The following is a 22289-nucleotide window of genomic DNA, read 5'->3' as shown; positions in this document are numbered from 1 at the left end:
AACACGAGCAATCAAGGCACATTCCTGATTTTCGTTTCATGCACTGCGAGAAGAGCAGTACCCAGTTTGAAAGCTATGACAAAGAACAGTTTGGGTGAAAAGTCCCTGCGATTTTCATAGGCTGTACCCGAATTTTATCGAATACTGAATTCTTATTGAGAATTATGTTACCCTTATTTATATGGCTTTTTTTTGCCACTGCAGGCTGACCATGTCTTTATTTTGTTTGTGGCCAGCCGCGCAATTATTATTGCAGGAGTGCTCGAACGCACAACCCCAAAACCCGTTGTGCCTGTCATGTCTAATGGTCGAATCTCGTTTTACATTTGCAGCTGCGTCGAGGATTTGAAATAAAAGGGAACCTGCCGCTCCGAAATCGAGGCAGAAGTGCTGCCGGACCAAGTTCAATTAGCCGGAAACGGACCATGTGATCTGCTATAAATGCCATTGTATATACTCACACATACGTTGGAAGCATTGATAGCTAGGGCCAGTGTATAATATGTCCGGAAATTAAGTCGACAGTAGAAAGAGATAGAGAGAGAGAGAGAGAGAGAGGGAGAGGACAGATCTTGATCTGGCTTAGATATATATTGCATGTGCACGGCAACGGAAACGGAAGCGGCTAGGGAAACAGCAACGGAAGTGGAAACGCAAACGGAAGTGGCTAAGCTAACGTCACACAGTCTGCAATAATGACCAAGAAGTACGAGTTCGATTGGATCATTCCGGTTCCGCCGGAATTGACCACGGGCTGTGTTTTCGATCGCTGGTTCGAGAACGAGAAGGAGACGAAGGAGAATGACTTTGAGCGCGATGCCCTCTTCAAGGTCGACGAATACGGATTTTTCCTGTATTGGAAAAGCGAGGGCCGGGTAAGCAAGCTATAACAATTATTTTGGGAAATAAAAAGTGCGATGACTTAGTATGTATTTTCTTTGCAGGATGGCGATGTCATTGAGCTCTGCCAAGTGAGCGACATTCGTGCGGGAGGAACACCCAAGGTGAGTGAATAAGTCATATTTATTCTGGGACGGTATTATTTGATTTCAGGTTAGTCAGAATCCAATTGGCAACAGCATTTCAAATTGCAATTCCAATAAATCAAGCTTTACGCCAATTCGTGGTTTTACAACCATTAAATCGTCCATTTATTCTTTGGAATAAAATAGATTTAAAAGGCTATGTGCAGTCCTGACCAGGGATTAAAAATGCGAGCCCCTCAACAAAAAAAAGCTGTTTGCTGTAAATAAATAATGTTTTTCAGGGATTTTTCCGTGAAGTGTTGGCCTTAGAATAATAATTAAATCCTTTTTTCCGCTGTTTAATTAGTCGATTTACTGTCAATAATAAAACACAATTAACGGCAGAGGAAAATTGTTGTATCAGTAGCAAATTTGATTCCATATCCAATCGGTTAAAAAAATATGTATTAATTAAATTTTAAATTTTACTCAATCAGTGTTTTCCGTTGAGCAACTGGCTTAATTTTTTTTTTTTTGGCTTTCTTCTCTTCATTGCCTACTTTTCCACATTTTCGACTTTTGCCCGTATTTTCGCGCCAAGTTTTGACTAAGTGCAGTTGGTGTTTCCTTTATTTTTTCCTATTTCGCTGGCAGGATGAACTATCACAAAGCCATAAAACTGTCGCCATAGTGTGTGTATGTGTGCTGAAATGTGGATGTGTGGGGGTGTGGAAGTGTATGCGTCGGTTAATGTGTCAATATGTCACTTTTGCTCTCAATTGTTTTCAGCCAGCGCCATTTGTGGATCAAAGTCGCCGTCTTCGACTCGAAACGCATTTGTTCCATGCGCTAGATTTATTGTCACCGACTGGCCACGCCCCCTTCTATATATTCCCTTTACCCCGACATATGGCACGTATATATGCCATTTACCATTTACCAGGGAGTACATAAGGTGGGAGGCGGACTGATAGAATGACGTATGTTTGTTTGTCTGTCGCCGTCTCCTAAATGAAATTTATGACCGAACAGCAACAGACCGAAATGAACCTTCATTTGGGCCAATCCATCTATACGTTGTTGGAGTACCCCATATATATATATATATATAGAATCTTGTATATATATTTATGGCCGATGCAGGTGCTGCCCCGAGACTCAAACTAATGTAGTAGACATGCTGTCCAGTTTCCCCTGCCCTCCTTTGACACACTTTTCCGAAGGGAAGGGCTGAAAGTGAAACTGAAACGAAGACTCGGTTGAGTGCATCCAACTGGCAACTGACAACCAATAGGTATACCCATATCCACTCCCATCCCACTCCCATCATATTCAGCGAAGCCAGAGGACAAACCCAGGGCTGAACATTTGGGTATTTGGCGCAGTATAATCTTCTTTTATGAATTCCTCCTTTTGATCAAATCAAAATTTTCAAACTAAAAGGTCGTGTATTGAATTTCTGAAATAATTTGCTATTGTAAACGGTATTAAAACTTATGTTCAATAAGCTCTTTCCTAAGCAACTTTCTGAGGTCGACTTTAAGCAGCATAGGGAATATTCTGCCCCCGCCCTTCGTACTAAGTCCACGTTCCCTTCATTTTGCCTTTCAGCCTGGGGCAAACCCTTTGACTATGCTGCATGTGGGTTACAGGTGCATCTAGGGGTAAATGAAAATGAAATGTGGAAAATGCAAAATGGACACGGCGAAAGGGACTACTAAGTGGCTGCCAGGTGCGGTCGCCGGTAGTGCTCCATTCAGTCGTGAAGAGGTTGCACTGCAAGCGGTTTTACCAAAAAGGAATGCAGTTGAAAAATATCTAAACAAATTGAACCTTCAAAAAGCAGAAAGTACACAAATAAGGAATATTATGGATGGAATGCAATATCGTTAGAAAAGATTTAAATTGCAAGCTTAAAACGAATAAAATGTCTTCATTTTACTCAGAAAACGTGAAATTATTCCCAGCTTTTCTTAGCCCTTTCTCCAGTCAAACATCTTTGTGTTCCATTGATTTTGCTGTGCTCCAGTCCTCGGGCAAATTCAATTAAAATACAAAATAAACACCAAGGAGCAGAAGTTGCAAGAAACTCACTAGTGTGTGTGTGCCAAAATTGTTGACCACAAATAAGATGGCCAGAAAGAAAATGCCAACTGAGTAAAGGAAACAGACACAAAATGCAAAAAGTTTTCAGCAAAAAGAAAACATGGACAGGGGTTCAGTATATCATACACTGACAGAAACGTCTTATGAGCATTTCTGAATGCCGAGTTAAGTGCTTCCCTTTTGACACACTTTTTTTCTCCGTGTCTGTGTGTGAGTGTTTTAGTGTGCGTTTAGTGTTCTGCCATCACTTGAAATGTTTGGTCATCAATATTAAATCAGTGAGCGACACACACAGGCAAATAAATGAAAGAGAGGGCACATTAGGGGCAGAAGGAGAAAGAGTGCAACGTGTGCGACTTTAGGGCGCGAAAGGGACGGCATCATTCAGTCTGAGAGAGACAGAGTGCTTCCTGAAAAGCCTTGCACAATGAACCATTAAAAGTTGCTTCGTTTGGCAGAGGAAAACCGCAGGAAAAGTATAGAAAAGAGTGGGAAAAGACGGGTAACACAACCGAAAAAATATTGAAAACGAAAAATTTGAGTGTGGTTGCAGTTTTTCGTTATTGCCCCCGACTTTTCCTGGCTTTTAGTTTGCTGGCGCTTTTCAATAATGCACGGAGCTCTGCAATCGTAACAAAGCGAGTCGCACCCAAAAAAAATCGAAAAAATGAAGAAAATAACGAAAAGAAATGTATGTATATATGTATATATATAAAGTGAAGGAAAGAATAAGGGAAAAAAACTTTTATAACATTTGCTTTCACTTTATTTGGTTCAAAGGAGCGACAGGGGATAAAATCGTGGAAGTCTGACTTATTTAGCACTCGAAAGTCTGCTGCTTTCTTGCCAAGACTTGCCTCACAAATTGCACTTGAACTGATTGAGCTATTCTGCCTTTGTGTGTGTGTGTGTGTGTGTGTGTGTGTGTGTGTGTGTGTGTGTGCCCTGGGGGTGAGGAAAAATCCTCAATGGGGTCTTTGCATAATTCAACTTCCTTTAAGAAATTCACCATTTAAGTGGCAGACTTTGAAACAGCATTTAAGGCGCTAAACAACAGGTCTCTCTCATACAATTGCACTTCTTAAATGCAGTCATTTGTAGGGTGAGGAAGATCAACTGTTTGCCATTCGCAAAAGGCGTTTACAATTTGGAGAAAGACCAAAAATGTAGCATTCTTTTTCGCGCTCTGAAATGTACGTAACTGCACTTTATTGCACTGCGCAGTAATTAAATTGAAATGCTGGCCAAAATTAAAGCTGTCCGAAACCGGCTGGCAGGAGGGGAACGTCGAAGTAAGTACAAAGCATTTAATTGTTGCTGACGGCCAAAGGGAAAAAAAATGAAAATGTATTTGCTTGGCTCCGCGAATGCTGCACAAATGTTGATAAATGTTCTGTGCAAGCCTTGATTAATGATGCGACTGGAGATTAATGTTCTGCGATGGCAATTCCGATACACAGAATTCAGTCGTGATGCGCCAAATTGCAGTCAAATGGGAGGCCACGGGGGGTATGCGCAATGTGCGGTAGTAGCTGAGTAGTTGAGCTGTTGATTACTATTACTATTTGTATTTATTTTACTTCCACAGGATCCGAAGATACTCGATAAGGTGACCAAGAAGAACGGCACCAATATACCGGAACTGGATAAGCGTTCCCTGACGATCTGTTCGAACACGGACTATATCAATATAACATATCACCATGTTATTTGTCCAGATGCGGCAACAGCCAAGGTAAGTCGCGTCTTAATGTGCTGAAATGGAAGGGGTAATCAGGGGCAGGATCTTTTACCCATATCCAAATTTACATTCCTCCATCGCGGCTTAGTCCTGAATTTCTTGTGTTTTAAGTGCGTTAGCAATATTTGGAAAATCCAAAGAAAAATTACCCATACGCACTGTTTCCCGCTTTAAATCTGGGTCTTCTCTTTTGGAGACTTTACGATTGGAGAGGGATGCTATTTAAAACACATATTTAGTGCTCTTAGAAAGCAACGTTAATGCAGAGATGCATCGAAACTGATATCACTCATTAAAATCACACAATCCTTCTATCGACTTTTCTTTAGATCTGGCTAGATGGCATACGAAAAATAACCCATAATGTCAAAGCGAACAATATCTGCCCCATGATGTGTCTGCGGAAACAGTAAGTGGGCGTGTTCACTACTCACCTAACCACTTACCTCATCCACTACCCTTACCCTCTCCCCTACCCTTAGCCTTACCCTTACTCTTACCCCGACCTTTATCCCTACCCTTAGCACTTGGTGTCTGTCTCTGTTCACATTATTGCAACGGCCTCGGTTCTTCCCTTCGTCCTGCATCCTGCAGCCTGCATCCTACATCCCATGTCCCATGTCCTTTCGCCTTGCCACATTAATTCCACTTGCTGCACCTCACTCGATTACACTGTGTACATAATTGCATCGATTGTTCCGTTCTCTCTGTTCTGCATGCTGTTCTTCTTCTTCTTCTTACTGTTCTTACTCTTATTCTCGTTATTGTTATTGTTATTGTTATTATTGTCGTTGTTGTTTATGTCGTTGTCCTTTACGATTGTCTACTCTCTCTTTCTTCATCCATATATATACACACAACATATATATTTATATATATATATATATATATATATATATATATATATATATATGTATATATATATGTACAACTGTCCCACTCGAACAGAGCTGGCAAAAGAACTTGCGTCTCATCACGCATAACAATCGCGCCACGAATGTGTGTCCGCGCGTCAACCTGATGAAGCAGTAAGTACGGTCACACTAAATTAGGATGAAACACCTGTTTAAGTGAATTATGCGTCTATGACACTAAGCGCACTAAGCTGAAGCGGAAATTTTCTATTTGGTATGCTTTTGAGTTGCATTTATTTTCAATTAAACTGATTAGAGAAGATTTGAATGAGAACCTGTTTTCGATTGTTCAGTCGTCTGGTGTCATATAGTCATAAGTAGAAGAGCTTGAGTAGAGGCTACAAAGAGGTCAAAATACTAACATTTGGTAAGTAGTTAACAATCTAAGTTACTAATTGAAATTCCCGATGCTGCTTTATCCTATACCTGTTATTCCATGCGCTTTTCATTCGTTATTAATTTCCCAATTGCGGATTACGTAATTCCGACAGTTCCAATTCAATCTACCCAATGCCAACCAATAGCCTAGTTGTTGATTATCCTGTTCCACGGATGCGTTTCACGTTTAGCACAACATAAATTCATTTTATTTGCATTTCCTGTTCCAGTGCAGTGTGTGTGTGTGTGTGTAGAGCAAGCACGCAGTTTGGTCAAAGGGCTTCATACTTTATGCGGAGCACATTTTGAAAAATAAGGGTATTATGGGTGTCATAGCATAAACAGCGAAAAAAAAAGCAATCTTTATTCACAAAGAAACCTAGGATGTGATGTCAAGCAAACGTTGCAGCGCATGTGGGATGGCGGTAAACATAGTACATAGTACACTTTAAAGATGTTTTTTGTAACAATCTTAATGGAAAATGTATCACTAGGTAGCAGCTTAAACGAAGGGTTTATACACATAATTGAATGAAAGGCTTCGCTGGTGTGTCTTAAAAGCTTTTAGTTGCAGTCTCGATTGCATTTCTAAAGTGGGCTTTAATCAAATGGGCGCTGCAGTGAAAATTCCAGCCTCGTCAACAGAAATTGGGTTAAACTGCCCAAAGTTTGCTCGTCTCCCTTCCGAAAGACAAGTGCAGCGTATGCACTAAATGGCCAATGCTCGCTGGTCGATGTGAATGGTGGCTGGTGGCTGGTCCAAGGGGTCCAAGGATGAAAGGTTGCTGCTAAAATGCGGTTCATTGGATATGCGTTGCCTTGCGGTGAACTCTCTGCCCAGTCGAGTGTGTTTTTGGGGCGTGTTAAAGGGGCGTGTTTACGGGGAGTGGGTGTGTTGCATCCGGGATCACATACCTGCCAGCGGGCAGTGAGAAATATCGATTCAGAATAAGCCTCTATATAGATGTATATATCTTAATGGTATTGCCTGTGAATTAAAAATATTAAAAGGTTTAAAAAGAGCCGAACTCATTTTGGGCAACTTTTTATCTAAACTGACTAGTACTTTCCCTCAGTGTGCAAATGCCTCTGTGGTCTTTCGGATGGAATGGTAGAAAGTTGCAAAGTGCATTGAACGAACAATCGTGTTAACCACCGACGTAGCCAACACCTTGGTCAAATGGGAGGTGAGAGGCGGGGTTGCGTAAGTGGGCGTGATAAGTGGGCACGGTAGCAGTTGCACGTTTGTATTGTAAATTAGTTGTCCTAGTTTGCAATTTGTTTCTGATTGCATTATTTACGCGTCATTCGGCGCATACGGTTTTGTAATTACTTGACCCGAAACCGAAGGATGGGCCGCACTCCATGGGCCACTGTATCCATGCAAATTGGACAGAAGTGCAAGCGATTCAATTAGTTATGAGCTCTGTTTTCAAGGCGGTCGTTAATCATCTGCGTAATGGATCGCCTGGAATTGATTGCTAATCAATATTTGATTCGATTACCGGTCAGCTTAGTTCACTAAACAGTCGTTAAATGAAACTGAAATAGGGCTCGCAATGGCATGGACCTTTGACGTAGTTTCAAGCCAATTTGATAGCAATTTCCTGCTGCTTATGGAAAATTCGAATTGTTATTAACTTACGGTTTTAAGGGGATTTTTAATTACATGTACAAAGTCTTGAGTTCAAAGCGATAATAAATGCATTGCATTATCATAAACTATATACATTCTTTGCTGTTTCATAATTTAATTGTAAAATTTTTGCTAATCTAACCACTTTAGTGTTTGCAATGTCAAATAAGCATTGGTCATATTAACTATTTAAATGTGTAAATATCATAAAGCTATGTTAATTAAGTTGAACTTTCTCCAGCTATTTTAAGCCAAGGTTTGTATATATTTTGAATGTTGTTCTCGCTGTTGTCGTTTTAATTGCATCATCCAAACACCCCAAAATCATCAGTTTCTTTCCGAAAAAAAGAGCGCAATTATAACTGACTTTGTACAAATTCCTAAACCCAAAACTAGTTGGATGCGATTGAGTTACTGTGTAGAGAAGAGTGGCAAAATTCCGGTTAAAACGCTGGCCAAAACCTTCGCATCCGGCAAAACGGAGAAATTGGTGTACACGTGCATAAAGGATGCCGGTCTGCCCGATGACAAAAACGCAACGATGACCAAGGAGCAGTTCACCTTCGACAAGTTCTACGCCTTGTACCACAAGGTGTGTCCCCGAAACGACATTGAGGAGCTCTTCACCTCCATGTAAGTAGAATTCCCTGACCTAAAAGAATAATCATAGTCACTTGGCCTTACTTGCTTTGCAGCACCAAGGGCAAGCAGGACTTTATCAGCTTGGAGCAATTTATCCAGTTCATGAACGACAAACAGCGTGATCCGCGGATGAACGAGATCCTGTATCCTCTCTACGAGGAGAAACGCTGCACGGAGATCATCAACGATTACGAGTTGGATGAGGAAAAAAAGAAAAACGGTAACAGTTCTCAGTTTAATACTACTGTGAAGATTCACAATTCACTTTCAATTCAAATTTAGTTCAAATGTCGCTGGATGGATTTAAGCGCTACTTGATGTCCGACGAGAACGCACCTGTATTCCTGGACCGTCTGGATTTCTACATGGAAATGGATCAGCCACTGGCCCATTACTATATCAACAGCTCGCATAATACCTACCTATCCGGCCGTCAGATCGGCGGCAAAAGTTCCGTGGAAATGTACCGCCAGACACTCTTGGCAGGCTGTCGATGTGTGGAGTTGGATTGCTGGAACGGAAAGGGTGAGGACGAGGAGCCAATCGTCACCCACGGCCACGCCTACTGCACCGAAATTCTCTTTAAGGTAAGACTTAATACCCTATAGTCGTTTAATAGCAGCACAATTCTTACGCATTTTACATGAGAATGTTTTTAATTGGTAAAATTTGCTTTTATTTGAAACATTAAACATTTCGCATGTAATGTCAGCATACTCAATAGTCCAAGTAAATCGGGTTCGTGCATCTAATGTGCACAGTCCGTTTGGGAATATGAGTATGACTGCATTGTTTAGAAACATTGCGGTGGTAAACAAATTACATACAAATTTGTACTAATTATAGCTCCGAGAATAATTTTGTTTGAGTTAACTTAATAGTTTGAAAACCATTTTAGGGAGTGCACATTGAGTACATGAGTGAACAGCTTTCGACAACTCTAATCTAGGCTTTAAATTCGATTGAACCCGTGTATTTGAATTTGTAAAACAACAGTTTAGCTTGTCTCATTTTCCACTCCAAACAATCGTTGGGTTAAATATGGTTTTCCAATGTTCCTCGCAGGACTGCATCCAGGCGATTGCGGACTGCGCCTTCGTGTCCTCCGAGTACCCGGTAATTCTGTCCTTCGAAAACCACTGCAACCGCGCCCAGCAATACAAGTTGGCCAAATACTGTGATGACTTCTTTGGCGACCTGCTGCTGAAGGAGCCGCTACCAGATCACCCGGTAAGTGGGCACAGTCCCACCCGCTTGGTATTACCACATTGTTAATCCCGGTGGCATATCCATATAGCTGGACCCGGGTCTTCCGCTACCGCCACCCTGTAAGCTGAAGAAAAAGATCCTCATCAAGAACAAGCGAATGAAGCCGGAGGTGGAAAAGGTCGAGCTGGAGCTCTGGCTGAAGGGCGAACTTAAGACGGACGACGATCCGGAGGAGGACGCCAGTGCAGGCAAGCCCCCGGAGGCAGCTGCCGCCCCCGCTCCCGCCCCGGAAGCAGCCGCCGCCACCGAAGGAGCCGCCGAGGGAGGCGGTGGTGCGGAGGCCGAAGCCGCCGCTGCCAACTACAGCGGCTCCACCACCAACGTGCATCCGTGGCTCTCCTCCATGGTCAATTACGCGCAGCCCATCAAGTTCCAGGGCTTCGACAAGGCAATCGGTAAGAGACGCTTGTGCCATTTTTAGATTGCAATTGAAGGGGAAACCCACAGTGTTATGTATATGCAGTAAAGTTTGTTGGCAACTTCAAGAACCAACATTTACTTAAATGTTGCTTAAATACACATATGTATGTATTTTGCATATATTCTTTTATTTGTCATACCCACAGAAAAGAACATTGCCCATAACATGTCCTCGTTTGCGGAATCGGCGGGCATGAACTACTTGAAGCAGAGCTCTATCGACTTTGTCAATTACAACAAGCGTCAGATGTCGCGAATTTACCCGAAGGGCACGAGAGCGGACTCCTCAAACTATATGCCGCAGGTGTTTTGGAACGCCGGCTGCCAGATGGTCTCACTCAACTTCCAGAGCTCCGACCTACCCATGCAACTCAACCAGGGCAAGTTCGAGTATAACGGCGGCTGTGGCTATCTACTGAAGCCGGATTTCATGCGTCGAGCCGACAAGGATTTTGATCCATTTGCCGATGCGCCGGTGGATGGCGTGATTGCCGCCCAGTGCTCCGTGAAGGTAATAGCCGGCCAGTTCTTGTCCGACAAGAAAGTGGGCACCTATGTGGAGGTGGACATGTTTGGATTGCCCTCGGACACGGTGAAGAAGGAGTTTCGCACGCGTTTGGTGGCCAATAATGGCTTGAATCCAGTTTACAATGAGGACCCCTTTGTGTTCCGCAAAGTGGTACTTCCGGACTTGGCTGTGCTGAGATTTGGCGTTTATGAGGAAAGCGGAAAGATCCTGGGTCAACGTATCCTGCCGCTAGACGGTCTACAGGCTGGCTATCGTCATGTTTCCCTGCGCACGGAGGCTAACTTCCCCATGTCGTTGCCCATGTTGTTCGTGAATATTGAGCTAAAGATCTACGTACCTGACGGCTTTGAGGACTTCATGGCCATGTTGTCGGATCCGCGAGGATTCGCCGGTGCCGCTAAGCAGCAAAATGAACAGATGAAGGCCCTCGGCATTGAGGAGCAGAGCGGCGGTGCCGCCCGAGATGCTGGCAAGGCCAAAGAGGAGGAAAAGAAGGAGCCACCACTTGTCTTTGAGCCCGTCACGTTGGAGTCTCTGCGCCAGGAAAAGGGCTTCCAAAAGGTGGGCAAAAAGCAGATCAAGGAGCTCGACACCCTGCGCAAAAAGCACGCCAAAGAGCGCACCTCGGTGCAAAAGACCCAGAATGCGGCCATCGATAAGTTAATCAAGGGCAAGAGCAAAGACGACATTCGCAACGATGCCAACATCAAGAACTCGATCAATGATCAGACGAAACAGTGGACCGACATGATCGCCAGGCACCGCAAGGAGGAATGGGACATGCTGCGCCAGCATGTCCAAGATTCGCAGGATGCAATGAAGGCGCTGATGCTCACTGTTCAGGCGGCGCAGATCAAGCAGCTGGAGGATCGTCATGCCAGGTGAGATTACTACCACACAATGACTACACATTCCAAACAAGTACTTATTTTACTTTGTTTGCAGGGATATCAAGGATCTGAATGCCAAGCAAGCGAAGATGTCGGCGGATACCGCCAAGGAGGTCCAGAACGACAAGACCTTGAAGACCAAGAACGAGAAGGATCGTCGGCTGCGCGAGAAGCGTCAGAACAATGTAAAGCGCTTCATGGAGGAGAAGAAGGTGAGTTATGTTCTATCCATAGTATCTCAACTGATTTTAACTCATGTATATTCCTTCGTTTGCAGCAAATCGGCGTTAAGCAGGGCCGTGCGATGGAGAAACTAAAGTTGGCGCATTCGAAGCAGGTCGAGGAATTCAGTACCGACGTGCAAAAGGTACTGAACGAAACTCGGCCGCAGACCGACACTATAACCAGTATTGAGACTGTACTTTAGACAACCACACCTGTACAGCTAGAAAGCGATAAAACCTAAACGATAAACGATATAATCTATAACCTTACAACAAAATATGAATCAAAAACGATACAGAAAACCCGAAACTGATACTAAAGTGAAGATATGCATCCCAGATACGATTGTAGTTGCTGTAGCCCCTTAATTTTCGATCGAGAGAGTGTGAGAGAGAGAGATTATCGACTGAGGATGCATCTTCCGAAAAACGATAAACAATAACCGATCACGAACGAAAACCCAATCTAACCGAACCCATCCGTACTAACCTGAAAAGTAATCGATCAGTCAGTAGCTGCTAATCTTTCACACTAACTGCTAAGATGTAATTATCTACTGTTTTCTATATATGTATTATATATTTATTGGTACACGTTCATTTTGTTGATTCATCGTGTGTTCTACTTTACAATTGTTTTCGACTTGTCCCACTGATTTCCAGCACGGTTTCGCGATGCTATAAAGAGCTCATTTTTGTTAAATGTGATTCCTTATTTTGCCTTGCTTTGAAACTTTGTTTTTAGTTATATGACGTCCAAATATTTTTCATTTGAAAAAGTTTACGTTTTTAATTATTTTTGCTTTTCTTTGCTTTTTCATCATTTTTGTGTGCTCGTGTCAAAATCACTGTTTCCCTAAATTTTCTGTCTTCAGACTGTCCCTTTTCCCACCAATAATTGTAAGTGTTATATTACTCTTGGCTTGAATCCCATAAATCCTAGCGGCTCTACTGCCGAACTACCTTATGGATCTCTCTCTGCCTCTCTCTCTATATATCTCTCTCTGTCACTTTCACTCTTAGCCTGTCTGTAAACTCAACCCGTCACGCCCCTTTAACGCCTAGTCTTTTATCGTTTGCTGTGTCGCCCAAATCGCAAATGCCAAAGTAATTGAGAAAAACTAAAAAGATATTCTATATTTTCTCTTGCTCTTTCTTTCTCTCTCTCTCTCTCTCTCTCTCTCTCTCTCTCTCTCTCTCTCTATATCTACCTTTCTTTGTCTCTTTCCAACACGCCCATTGTCTCTCTGTCGATTTAAACCACCAAAAATCACACAATTTGTTTACTTTTGCGATATATTTTGTATTTGCTGTCTCACACGCTGCCGTCTGTCAACCAAAATCCAACTGCCGCTTCAAAAACAAGCTTATGGACATGTACAAAATCGAGGAGGAGGCCTATAAGACGCAAGGAAAGACGGAATTTTATGCCTAAGATTCCCAGGTCAATGGTCAAGAAGGGAAAGAGCACCGCGATACCAAAAAGGTTAAAAACACACTAAAAAAAAGTTGAGAAAAACCAAAAAAAGAATGCTGATTTAGCTGAAGATGCTAACACACATATATACTTTTCTTTATATACTACATTTACACACTCATCACTCGAAAACACACACTCGCCCACATTTTAAAGAATTAACTTTACTTAAAAATATTTATGTATAATTTTATGCCGGAAGCATAAGCTTATATTCGTAAAACCTAGACTTCAAAAACTGGAAAGTCAACACTTTGTGCTTTATATTTATTTAAGGTTCTGATGAAGATAAATGGTTAAGGAAAAACGAGTCAATGAGAAGGCCACACAGTAAATGTGTGCAATTTATGGGGACTTACTCCTCTCGAATCCATTGTAATTTATTTTGAAAAACAAGAAAAAAAACAACCTATGAAAAATGAATAATACCAAAAATCTTGTAAGGTATTTTGTGCTAACAACACAATAAAAACGGTACACCGATTAGTTTAGACCACACACGGTGCGTTTCTTTGAGCGGTGAACGCACTGTACACAATCATATATGTATACATAACACCAACCTAACACCCTGCCCCATATAATCGTACGTTTCAAGTGAACAACTTACATGAGTTTCCGATTCTCCACCTAATAGCTTAGCCAATTAACTAACCTATCCAGTAAGCCGAAACCATCAATTAACCAGTTAAGCAATCCAAGGCGCCCACAAATAACCGGACACCCAAACAACCAGACAGAAATCTATATGCCATTCGGGAAAAATATAGTAGGAGCTGGAGGGTTTTTATGAAGAGCATTTATTTTGCAAAGCCTTCGGAGGAAAATCTTTAAATTTACAAAACCCGAAAGCCCCTTTCTCGAGTCGATGCAACCTGTTTATATAGTATATGTTATAAAACCAAAGTATTAAATGTGTAATTCAAACAAGGAAACACCCCTACCGGCAGTTAAATATACAACACGCTCACACATACAACACACAAAAAAATTAATTATTTCTGTGCTGAATATACCAAAAACGAAATGGTTTACTTACATAAAATGTACATTTGTATCCGCTCTGTATTGGTTTCGATCTTATTTGCAAATAGAAACCAGAACGAGATAAAGATATTGCGATTTGTACTACCAGAAAAAAATAGCCAAAAATATATACATTATATACACACAGAACAAAACAAGAAAAACAAGAAAGCATACATATGTAGATCTAGTGAATATTATACCAAAGTAAGAGACAAAAATAACACTTAAGATAGATTCTGTTTGAATTGTCAAAAGCGTTTATGTTGCGCTCAAAATTTGCTGTTTGCATGTATTGTAGTTGTTGCAAAACCAACCAAACGAAAAATTTAACAAGATAAGAAACCGAAAATGTAGAAAATTAAATGAATGAAACTAACGCAAGGATGCAAAGAAAGAATGTAATTTCCCACAAATTTTGATTGATTGATTTTAAACTTGAATATGTGCCCTAAAGATCGAAGATGGAGAAGCGTTTACACTGTGCTATTAACGAATCGAAAACATTTAGTTAACTCATACAAGGTAACTGTACTAAATGATGTACAATATTTAGCCTACGACTATGTATTTAGAGAATTGATCAAGTTTTATGAATGTGATAAGCGGTTACATTTTATTACACGTTCGCGAGAAAGAGCCCAACTACTTTTATCTCCAATACTTTCGCCCTTGCCTACATTGTCTTATTATCATTTTTTTCCCCCAAGGGCACGAGTTGAAGGTTGGATGGAGGAAAACGAATGCAAAGCTTTGTATGTAATATAATGTGCCAATCCCAATGTTAACTAAACCAAAAACGAAAAAGTGAAATGAACATTGTTTACTTGAGATCGCAACTAATTTATTTATTCGCTCGTATAATGTATACATTAGATAGAGGCCTAGCCTCTTAGTCGAAAAGCCCTCAATTTGGCACACCTGTAACCCACAATGCAAAAACAAAAAAACACATCATCAATGTTCTGAAAATATTGGCGCGGGTAAAAACTTTTGCGGTAATTCCTTCAAGGACTTGAAGGAATCCTTCTTCCAAGTTGTTTCGATGACGTTGCTTAACAATGTTTCAAGGTATTACATTTACTACAAATTTCATCCATAATTGGCCTCTCAAGAGCACTTTTAAATATAGGTTATTTTCAAAGGCAAATGGACTTTGCCCCAAAACCAAAGGAAGCGTATAACGAAAACAAACAAATTTGTTGCCATATAAAACCAAACTGGATCATTCGAGGTCAATTTAGAAAACTTTACCCCGCCAATCGCATGGATTCTCTACACTTAGTGAAATGAGTCAATTTTTTGTGTTTTTTTTTTAAATTTTTTTTTATGTAATCTTAATAAGTTGTAGTCTTTAATGAAACGCTAGAGCAAAATGTTACAGGATATACACGATGGTGTAGCCCATATACTTGAGTCCACATTGTTGTAGTTTGTACTTCTGTGAGAGGAAAACCCCAGAATATGTTTATGAATAGCGGTAGCGAGCGAGAAACATAACTCGCGGATGTATCTACTATCTACGTATTAATTGATTATGTTTCTGCGAGCAAACAGAACAAATGCGACTTCTGTATAAATATGATTACAAGAATATAATGTTATATGAATAGTTTAAAGCGGTCGCAAGACAAGAAGGTCGATGAAATTAACTTATATTAAAAATGCTGCGTATGAACTTATGATTATATACTATGAACTATATATATTAAACTATTATGATTACCATTATTATCTTTATTATGATTATTATTACGATTGCTCTGATATCGAATAACTTTCATTGCAATAAATTCTATTCCAAAGCGATTCTAGAGATTTTCCATTGATTTCTTCCTTTTAAGTTTGATTTTCAAAACACTAACTATTATTTTAATAATAAGCCATTATTTGTGGCCAGCACTTTATATTTTAGTTTTAGCCTGATATCACCGCGTTACCGAGGGATGTGCTTTATGTTTGAAAGCGATAATTCGGCCCATGTAAAATAGTTTAGCTTAGGATCCTACTAAGTTTTAAGATATTGCGAACTTTCGCAAGAAACCAAATGAACCTAAATGTTATAACACACTATGCATCATATATATACAGATACAGAAACGGATTCTCTATTGCTATGATTCTAGTCTGAGTGTGTTTGTTGATTTTACGGAACAAGCTGAGAACCTAAAACTTACTAGTTAATGGACATTAAATAAAACTCAATTCGAAAATTCTTTGGGTTGCGTCAAAGATTGTAAAAAACAAAAGATTTAACTAAGAACTTACTGGGTGTTTTGGTGGTTATTGGAAATAAATCTTTAAATGAAATATGCCTATTTTTGTCTTTTAAAGTTGGAAAATCACTAATCATAATATAATATATATTTGAATTTTTTTTGCAGGATTATGCAGTTATGCAATCTTATTCTTGGAAGCAGTCCTAAAGACTGGTGTATAAAAAACAATCTATTAGGAATACTTCCAAGTACATGAATGGTCAAATCATTTCCGTCTGTGTTTGGATGTGAAACATCACTATTTAATAAATATTTATAAACTTTATTTTGCTGACGCCAAACCACCTTGTTTCAGAAAACATAACCTAAGATTTATGTAATAACAAAATCTTAGAGTTATATCTCCTGAGACTAGACTGACATGTAAATTTTTTTAATTTATTTGAATCATTTGGCATATTTTTAAGTCACCATTTTTGCTGCAGCACTAAACCCATTTAGTTCAAGGAAAAATATCAATTGATTGATGTATAAAAACCATCTATTAGATATTTTTCCAAGATCTAGCATGATTTTATATTTCTGAACTTGATATATTGGTTTATTTTGTCCCTAAAAATCACTTGTATTTGTTGTGGACGGAAATTATATATTTACTGTTTATGTAAAGGCACTGTCATTTTGTTCTAGGAAAGCTATCCAGTGATTGGTTGATTAAAAACAATACACCAGGTAACTTCCCCGGGACATTTTGATATCAATAATCACTTGTATTTAGCATAGATCTAATTTCACTTATTTAAAAACTAAAATATCACTTGGAATTTTGCTAAATAAATTTCATTTTGATTGCAGTACGAAAACCATTTGGTTCCAGAAAAAATAGCCAATGATTGATGTACAAAAACAATCTATTAGGTATTTTTTCAGGGACTAAAAGGGACTATATATTTTGTAACTTCATAAATTTGTTTATTTTGATACTATGAATCTCTTTATTACTTTATCACTTTATATTAATTATATTAATATTAATATATTAATACTAAAAATGAATGAATGATTACGGTTCATGCAGATCGTGTTTATGTTCACCTTTATTTATATTGGAAGTAATTCCACGATGCGAAATAATGCTGACTAGATTAGAATTTTAGGGGTAAATAGTTTTTGTAAACAAACTTTTTGCTCTTAAAATTCTAAGCAAGGCAGATTATTTGAGTTCCTGATGCTAGACGGCCACTGCGCTTGAAATTATGATATTTATATTTACCCAATCTCATGCCATTCAAGTTTCGCGCCAATGGTTCGAGTCTCCGCTGAACGCCTTCCGATAGTCATCGAAGTCTTGACCCACCTCTGACCGCAGACTCATCTGGTCACTCTCTGTGTTGTTATTGTGCTGAAAGCCAATTTACTAATCCAAAGCACAATACAGCGTATATAGATAGTGCCCTCCAGTGCATCCGGTGACCTGCAGGCGGAATCGGTTTGGTCCCATGTGGTTGTGATATATACATACTTATCGTTTGCGCTGGTGAACAAGATGTGGAAACTGCTGCAGTGTTCGCGAAATGCAGTTTCTGGACTTCCCAGACGAAGGAGTTCACCTGGCCTTTCGGACGCAGTGCGTCTGGCTAGTGGCCAGACGGATCAGGCAGATGAGCGGGTGCTGCGGAAGCGGAAGTTCCAGCCGCAACAGGCGGCGGATCTCAGCGAGGAACTGGCCGGTCAGCTGCCCGTCAAATCGCGGGTGGTCATCTGTGGCGGCGGCATCACCGGCGCCTCGGTGGCCTATCACCTAGGGCTGAGTGGGTGGGGTGGTGAAACGCTGCTCGTGGAGCAGGATCGCGTCGGTGGCGAGCTGCCCTGGACCGCCTGCGGATTGGCGGGTCGCTTCGAACCCAGCTACACTGAACTCAAGCTGGCCGAGTACTCCATTGATCTGATTAAGCGACTGGCGGAGAACGGATTGCCCACCGGATGGCGACCGGTGGGCAGTCTGAATCTGGCCCGAAGCTGGGACCGCATGACCGCCTTCAATCGCATGAAATCGCAGGCTTTGGCCTGGGGCATGCATTGCGAAATCCTTTCGCCAGAGCAGTGCGCCCAGCACTGTGAACTGCTCTCCTTGGACGGCATTGAAGGTGGCCTTTGGATACCTGAAGACGGGGTCTGTGATCCGCAGCTAGTTTGCCAGGCCTACATGACCGAGGCGCAGCGATTGGGAGTCCGCATAGTAGAGCATTGTGCCATCAAGAGGATACACAGCGAGCACGGCAAGGTGCGGAGTGTGGAGACAACAGCTGGCGATGTGGAGTGCGAGTACTTTGTGAACTGCACGGGCTTCTGGGCACGCGAGGTGGGCACCTTGTCCAAGCCGGTGGTAAAAGTGCCACTCAAGGCAGTGGAGCATCACTATCTGCACACGAAACCCATCGAGGGACTCAGTCCGGACACGCCCTTCGTCAGAGATTTCGATGGACGCATCTTCTTTCGGGAGTGCGAAGGTCACATTCTCGCAGGCGGCTTCGAGCGCGAGGCGAAGATGGTGTACGAAGATGGAGTGATTCCTTTATCGCAGACAGCTCGCCAACATCCGCCGGACTGGGATCACTTTCACGAGCTGCTCGACGCCCTGTTGCTGCGGGTTCCCTCCTTTAGAGATGCCACGTTGGATAGACTCACAAACTCGCTGCAGGTCTTCTCGCCCGACTGCAAGTGGATCCTAGGGCAAGCGCCAGAAATCCAAAATTACTATGTGGCGGCTGGCAACAAGACCATGGGAGTGTCCGCATCCGGAGGCATTGGACGCGTCCTCACCGATCTAATAACCAAAGGATCCACTTACCTCGACCTGCACATCCTGGACATCAGTCGGTTTCTGGGGCTGCACAACAACCGAAAGTTCCTGCGGGATCGCTGCAAGGAGGCACCGGGCAAGCACTTCGAAATCAACTATCCATTCGAGGAGTTCCAGACCGGCAGAAACCTGCGCATGTCGCCCATCTACCCGCAACTTAAAGAGGCGGGAGCCGTTTTTGGCCAGTCCATGGGTTACGAGCGACCCAACTACTTCGACCAGCAGGACAAGCACGGTGGGTATATGTTTATGTATAGCCATAACCATTAGCATATGATTCAAATGATTATCCGGCTTGAATCTATATTTCAGATGAATTCGGCTTGCCGCGTTTTCGGATTGCCCAAACGCGAACCTTTGGCAAACCGCCGTGGTTCGATCATGTGGCCTCGGAATACCGCGCCTGTAGAGAACGCATTGGCATAGCAGACTACAGCTCCTTCACGAAGTACGACTTCTGGTCGAAGGGCAACGAGGTGGTGGACCTGCTGCAGTATCTCTGCTCCAACGACGTAGACGTGGCCGTGGGCTCTATCATTCACACGGGCATGCAGAATCCCAATGGGGGCTACGAGAACGACTGCTCCTTGGCACGTCTTTCCGAGCGGCAGTAAGTAGCTTGCCCATCCTGCTCTACATGGCCATTGATACACTTATTCGCTTTTTTAGCTTCATGATGATTGCACCCACCATTCAGCAAACGCGCTCCATGTGCTGGATTCGCAAACATATGCCCAATCACCTGAGGGCCAAGGTGAACGTGGCGGATGTGACTTCGATGTACACGGCCATCTGCATCCTAGGACCCTACTCTCGCATCCTGCTCTCCGAGCTTACCGACACCGATCTCACGCCCAAGAGCTTTCCCTTTTTTACCTATAAGGTGAGAGATTCCAAAGAAAATAGCCTTCCCATTTATATTTCTCAATGGATAATTATGCCACCTTTTCGTTTTAAACCTAACCCAATATTTTCAGGAACTGGATGTGGGCTTGGCCGACGGCATCCGAGTGCTGAACATTACCCATACGGGTGAATTGGGCTATGTCCTTTATATTCCCAACGAATATGCCTTGCATGTGTACTCGCGACTTTACCAGGCAGGCCAAAAGTTCAACATACAGCATGCAGGTATGATATTGAAAAGAGAACTACTCCCCTTCAGAACTTGAATTTCCTCTTTGTCCATCTAAGGTTACTACGCCACCCGCGCCCTGCGCATCGAAAAGTTCTATGCCTTTTGGGGACAGGATCTGGACACCTTTACCACGCCGCTGGAGTGTGGACGCAGCTGGCGCGTCAAGTTCAATGTGGGTTACAAAGAGAATAGTCCTGAAAGACCGAAAAGCACACATATTCCATGCATATTGTTTTTACAGAAACCCATCGACTTTATTGGCCGCAATGCGCTACTAAAGCAGCGCGAGGAGGGCGTTAAGCGCATGTATGTGCAGCTCTTGCTGAACGACCACGATCACGAGGTGGATATGTGGTGCTGGGGCGGCGAGCCCATCTACCGCGACGGGGTCTACGTGGGTATGACCACCACTACCGGCTATGGGTACACGTTCGAGAAGCAGGTCTGCCTGGGCTTCGTGCGAAACTTTGACGACGAGGGACGGGAGCTGCCGGTGACTAATGAGTACGTGCTGTCCGGCCACTACGAGGTGGAGGTGGCCGGCGTGCGGTTTGAGGCCAAGGTCAATCTACACTCGCCCAATCTGCCCACCAAGTTTCCAGATCGGGAACGCGAGGCCTACCAAGCCACGCGCGACAAGCCGGACCAGGCGGATCTTCTATCGTATGGCGGTGTGACCACGGTCAAAGGCACCGGAATACCAACGGATGGGCATGGACTGTAGGGATCGACGGAGCTGGGCTCCCTCCCGACCAATATCATCTTCCATCTGGACGTGCCAAGCAATGGAGCACTCACTTCGTTCATTTCTAGTTCAACTCGAGAGTCTCAAAAGCAAAGCGATATTATTCAATTTAGTACGATAGGGAATCGAGCGAATATGAGATAGGCAATTGGCTGATTACAACCAAGAGGTCAGGCTGCTTAACTTAGAGGAAACACAAATGTGGTGAAATGTTGAGTAAGTCAACTTAATATTCATGGAAAGTTTTTGTTCTTACAATTTGAATTTGTTAATGGAGATTTTAAACGAATTGTTTAATAACTTTGGTTAGATCTAAGTACCAGAATGCTAGAAAATGTGGTTAGCTTTTAGGTAATTTGGATTGTTTGTCAAAAGTGGTGTCAATTAAAAGTGTATGTACAATAAGCTCCACATGCGATGTATATATAAGAATCTTCCGTGATATTGGAATAATTGAGGTTTTGCACATGTTAAAAAATGACACAAACAGGTTACAAATTTTGCTCAAGAAAACATACAAAAATAATAAATAATATGAAAGGTGTTCATGAAACGGAAGATAAACAAATAGAACATATTTCTGAGCAGTTTTTTCAGACAGTTTTGATTGATCTTTTTTTTTTACTAACCCAGACGATTGACTTTGTAATTTATGGTGTGGTATTATATGAATCACACCCCACACATTGTACTGTACTATATTTATACAAATACATTTACTGTTTGCAAAAGCTTTTTAAGAAGTTGATCTCCCAAGCTGCCAAAAAGTTGAGCAGCTGTTTGTTGCTCGGGGTGTGTTGGGTTTTCGCTGGATTTTCGTTGGGTTTTTGGTTTTTGGCCAAGACATTCAGGCAAGCGTGTGCTAATGCCCAGAAAACTCTGGCCCCAAGATTGCAGCACATGTTTTGGCCAAGTTTCGACGACTGGCTTGGTTTAGCTTAGCTTGCTTTTGCTTTGCTACAAAAGTTTGCTTCCCCAAAAATGCAGAATTCTGAATTAAGGCTACTGGTGGTCGGTGTCTGTTGTTCCAACCCTAAAGTTCCCCCACCACTCCCCCCGTTTGGCCTGGAGTCACTTTTGGCCACGCTTGGGTAACTCTTCTGGCCA

The 22289-nt window shown here is 42.1% G+C and overlaps 2 protein-coding genes across 5 annotated transcripts in view; both read left to right on the top strand.

Annotated features, from left to right (window-relative positions):
- The window catches only part of LOC6524245 (1-phosphatidylinositol 4,5-bisphosphate phosphodiesterase), a 44425-nt gene extending 29815 nt beyond the window's left edge, over positions 1–14610 (top strand). For 2 of the 4 annotated variants that reach the window (XM_002100072.4, XM_039377617.2), the window contains 13 exons: positions 333–875; positions 945–1004; positions 4660–4806; positions 5142–5221; positions 8137–8373; positions 8436–8602; positions 8665–8969; positions 9448–9612; positions 9680–10046; positions 10218–11481; positions 11546–11702; positions 11768–11857; positions 13081–14610. In XM_002100072.4, coding sequence (XP_002100108.1) covers positions 696–875; positions 945–1004; positions 4660–4806; positions 5142–5221; positions 8137–8373; positions 8436–8602; positions 8665–8969; positions 9448–9612; positions 9680–10046; positions 10218–11481; positions 11546–11702; positions 11768–11857; positions 13081–13149 — 3288 coding nt within the window. In that variant the 5' untranslated portion in view covers positions 333–695 and the 3' untranslated portion in view covers positions 13150–14610. Of the gene's footprint in view, positions 1–332; positions 876–944; positions 1005–4659; positions 4807–5141; positions 5222–5760; positions 5841–8136; positions 8374–8435; positions 8603–8664; positions 8970–9447; positions 9613–9679; positions 10047–10217; positions 11482–11545; positions 11703–11767; positions 11858–13080 lie in introns of those variants that run through there. The other 2 variants (XM_015190079.3, XM_039377618.2) reach the window with 2 other exon arrangements.
- A 3206-nt stretch (positions 14611–17816) lies between these two features.
- On the top strand, positions 17817–21922 carry LOC6524244 (pyruvate dehydrogenase phosphatase regulatory subunit, mitochondrial). Its single transcript, XM_002100071.3, has 6 exons — positions 17817–19534; positions 19612–19909; positions 19969–20182; positions 20277–20430; positions 20494–20609; positions 20679–21922. The coding sequence occupies exons 1-6, from the start codon at positions 17983–17985 to the stop codon at positions 21159–21161; spliced, it is 2817 nt and encodes a 938-aa protein (XP_002100107.1). The 5' UTR covers positions 17817–17982; the 3' UTR covers positions 21162–21922.
- The last annotated feature ends 367 nt before the right edge of the window (positions 21923–22289 follow it).

This window comes from Drosophila yakuba, chromosome X (assembly GCF_016746365.2).
Source record: "Drosophila yakuba strain Tai18E2 chromosome X, Prin_Dyak_Tai18E2_2.1, whole genome shotgun sequence".
NCBI lineage: Eukaryota > Metazoa > Arthropoda > Insecta > Diptera > Drosophilidae > Drosophila > Drosophila yakuba.
This window is presented reverse-complemented; position numbering and strand designations above follow the sequence as displayed.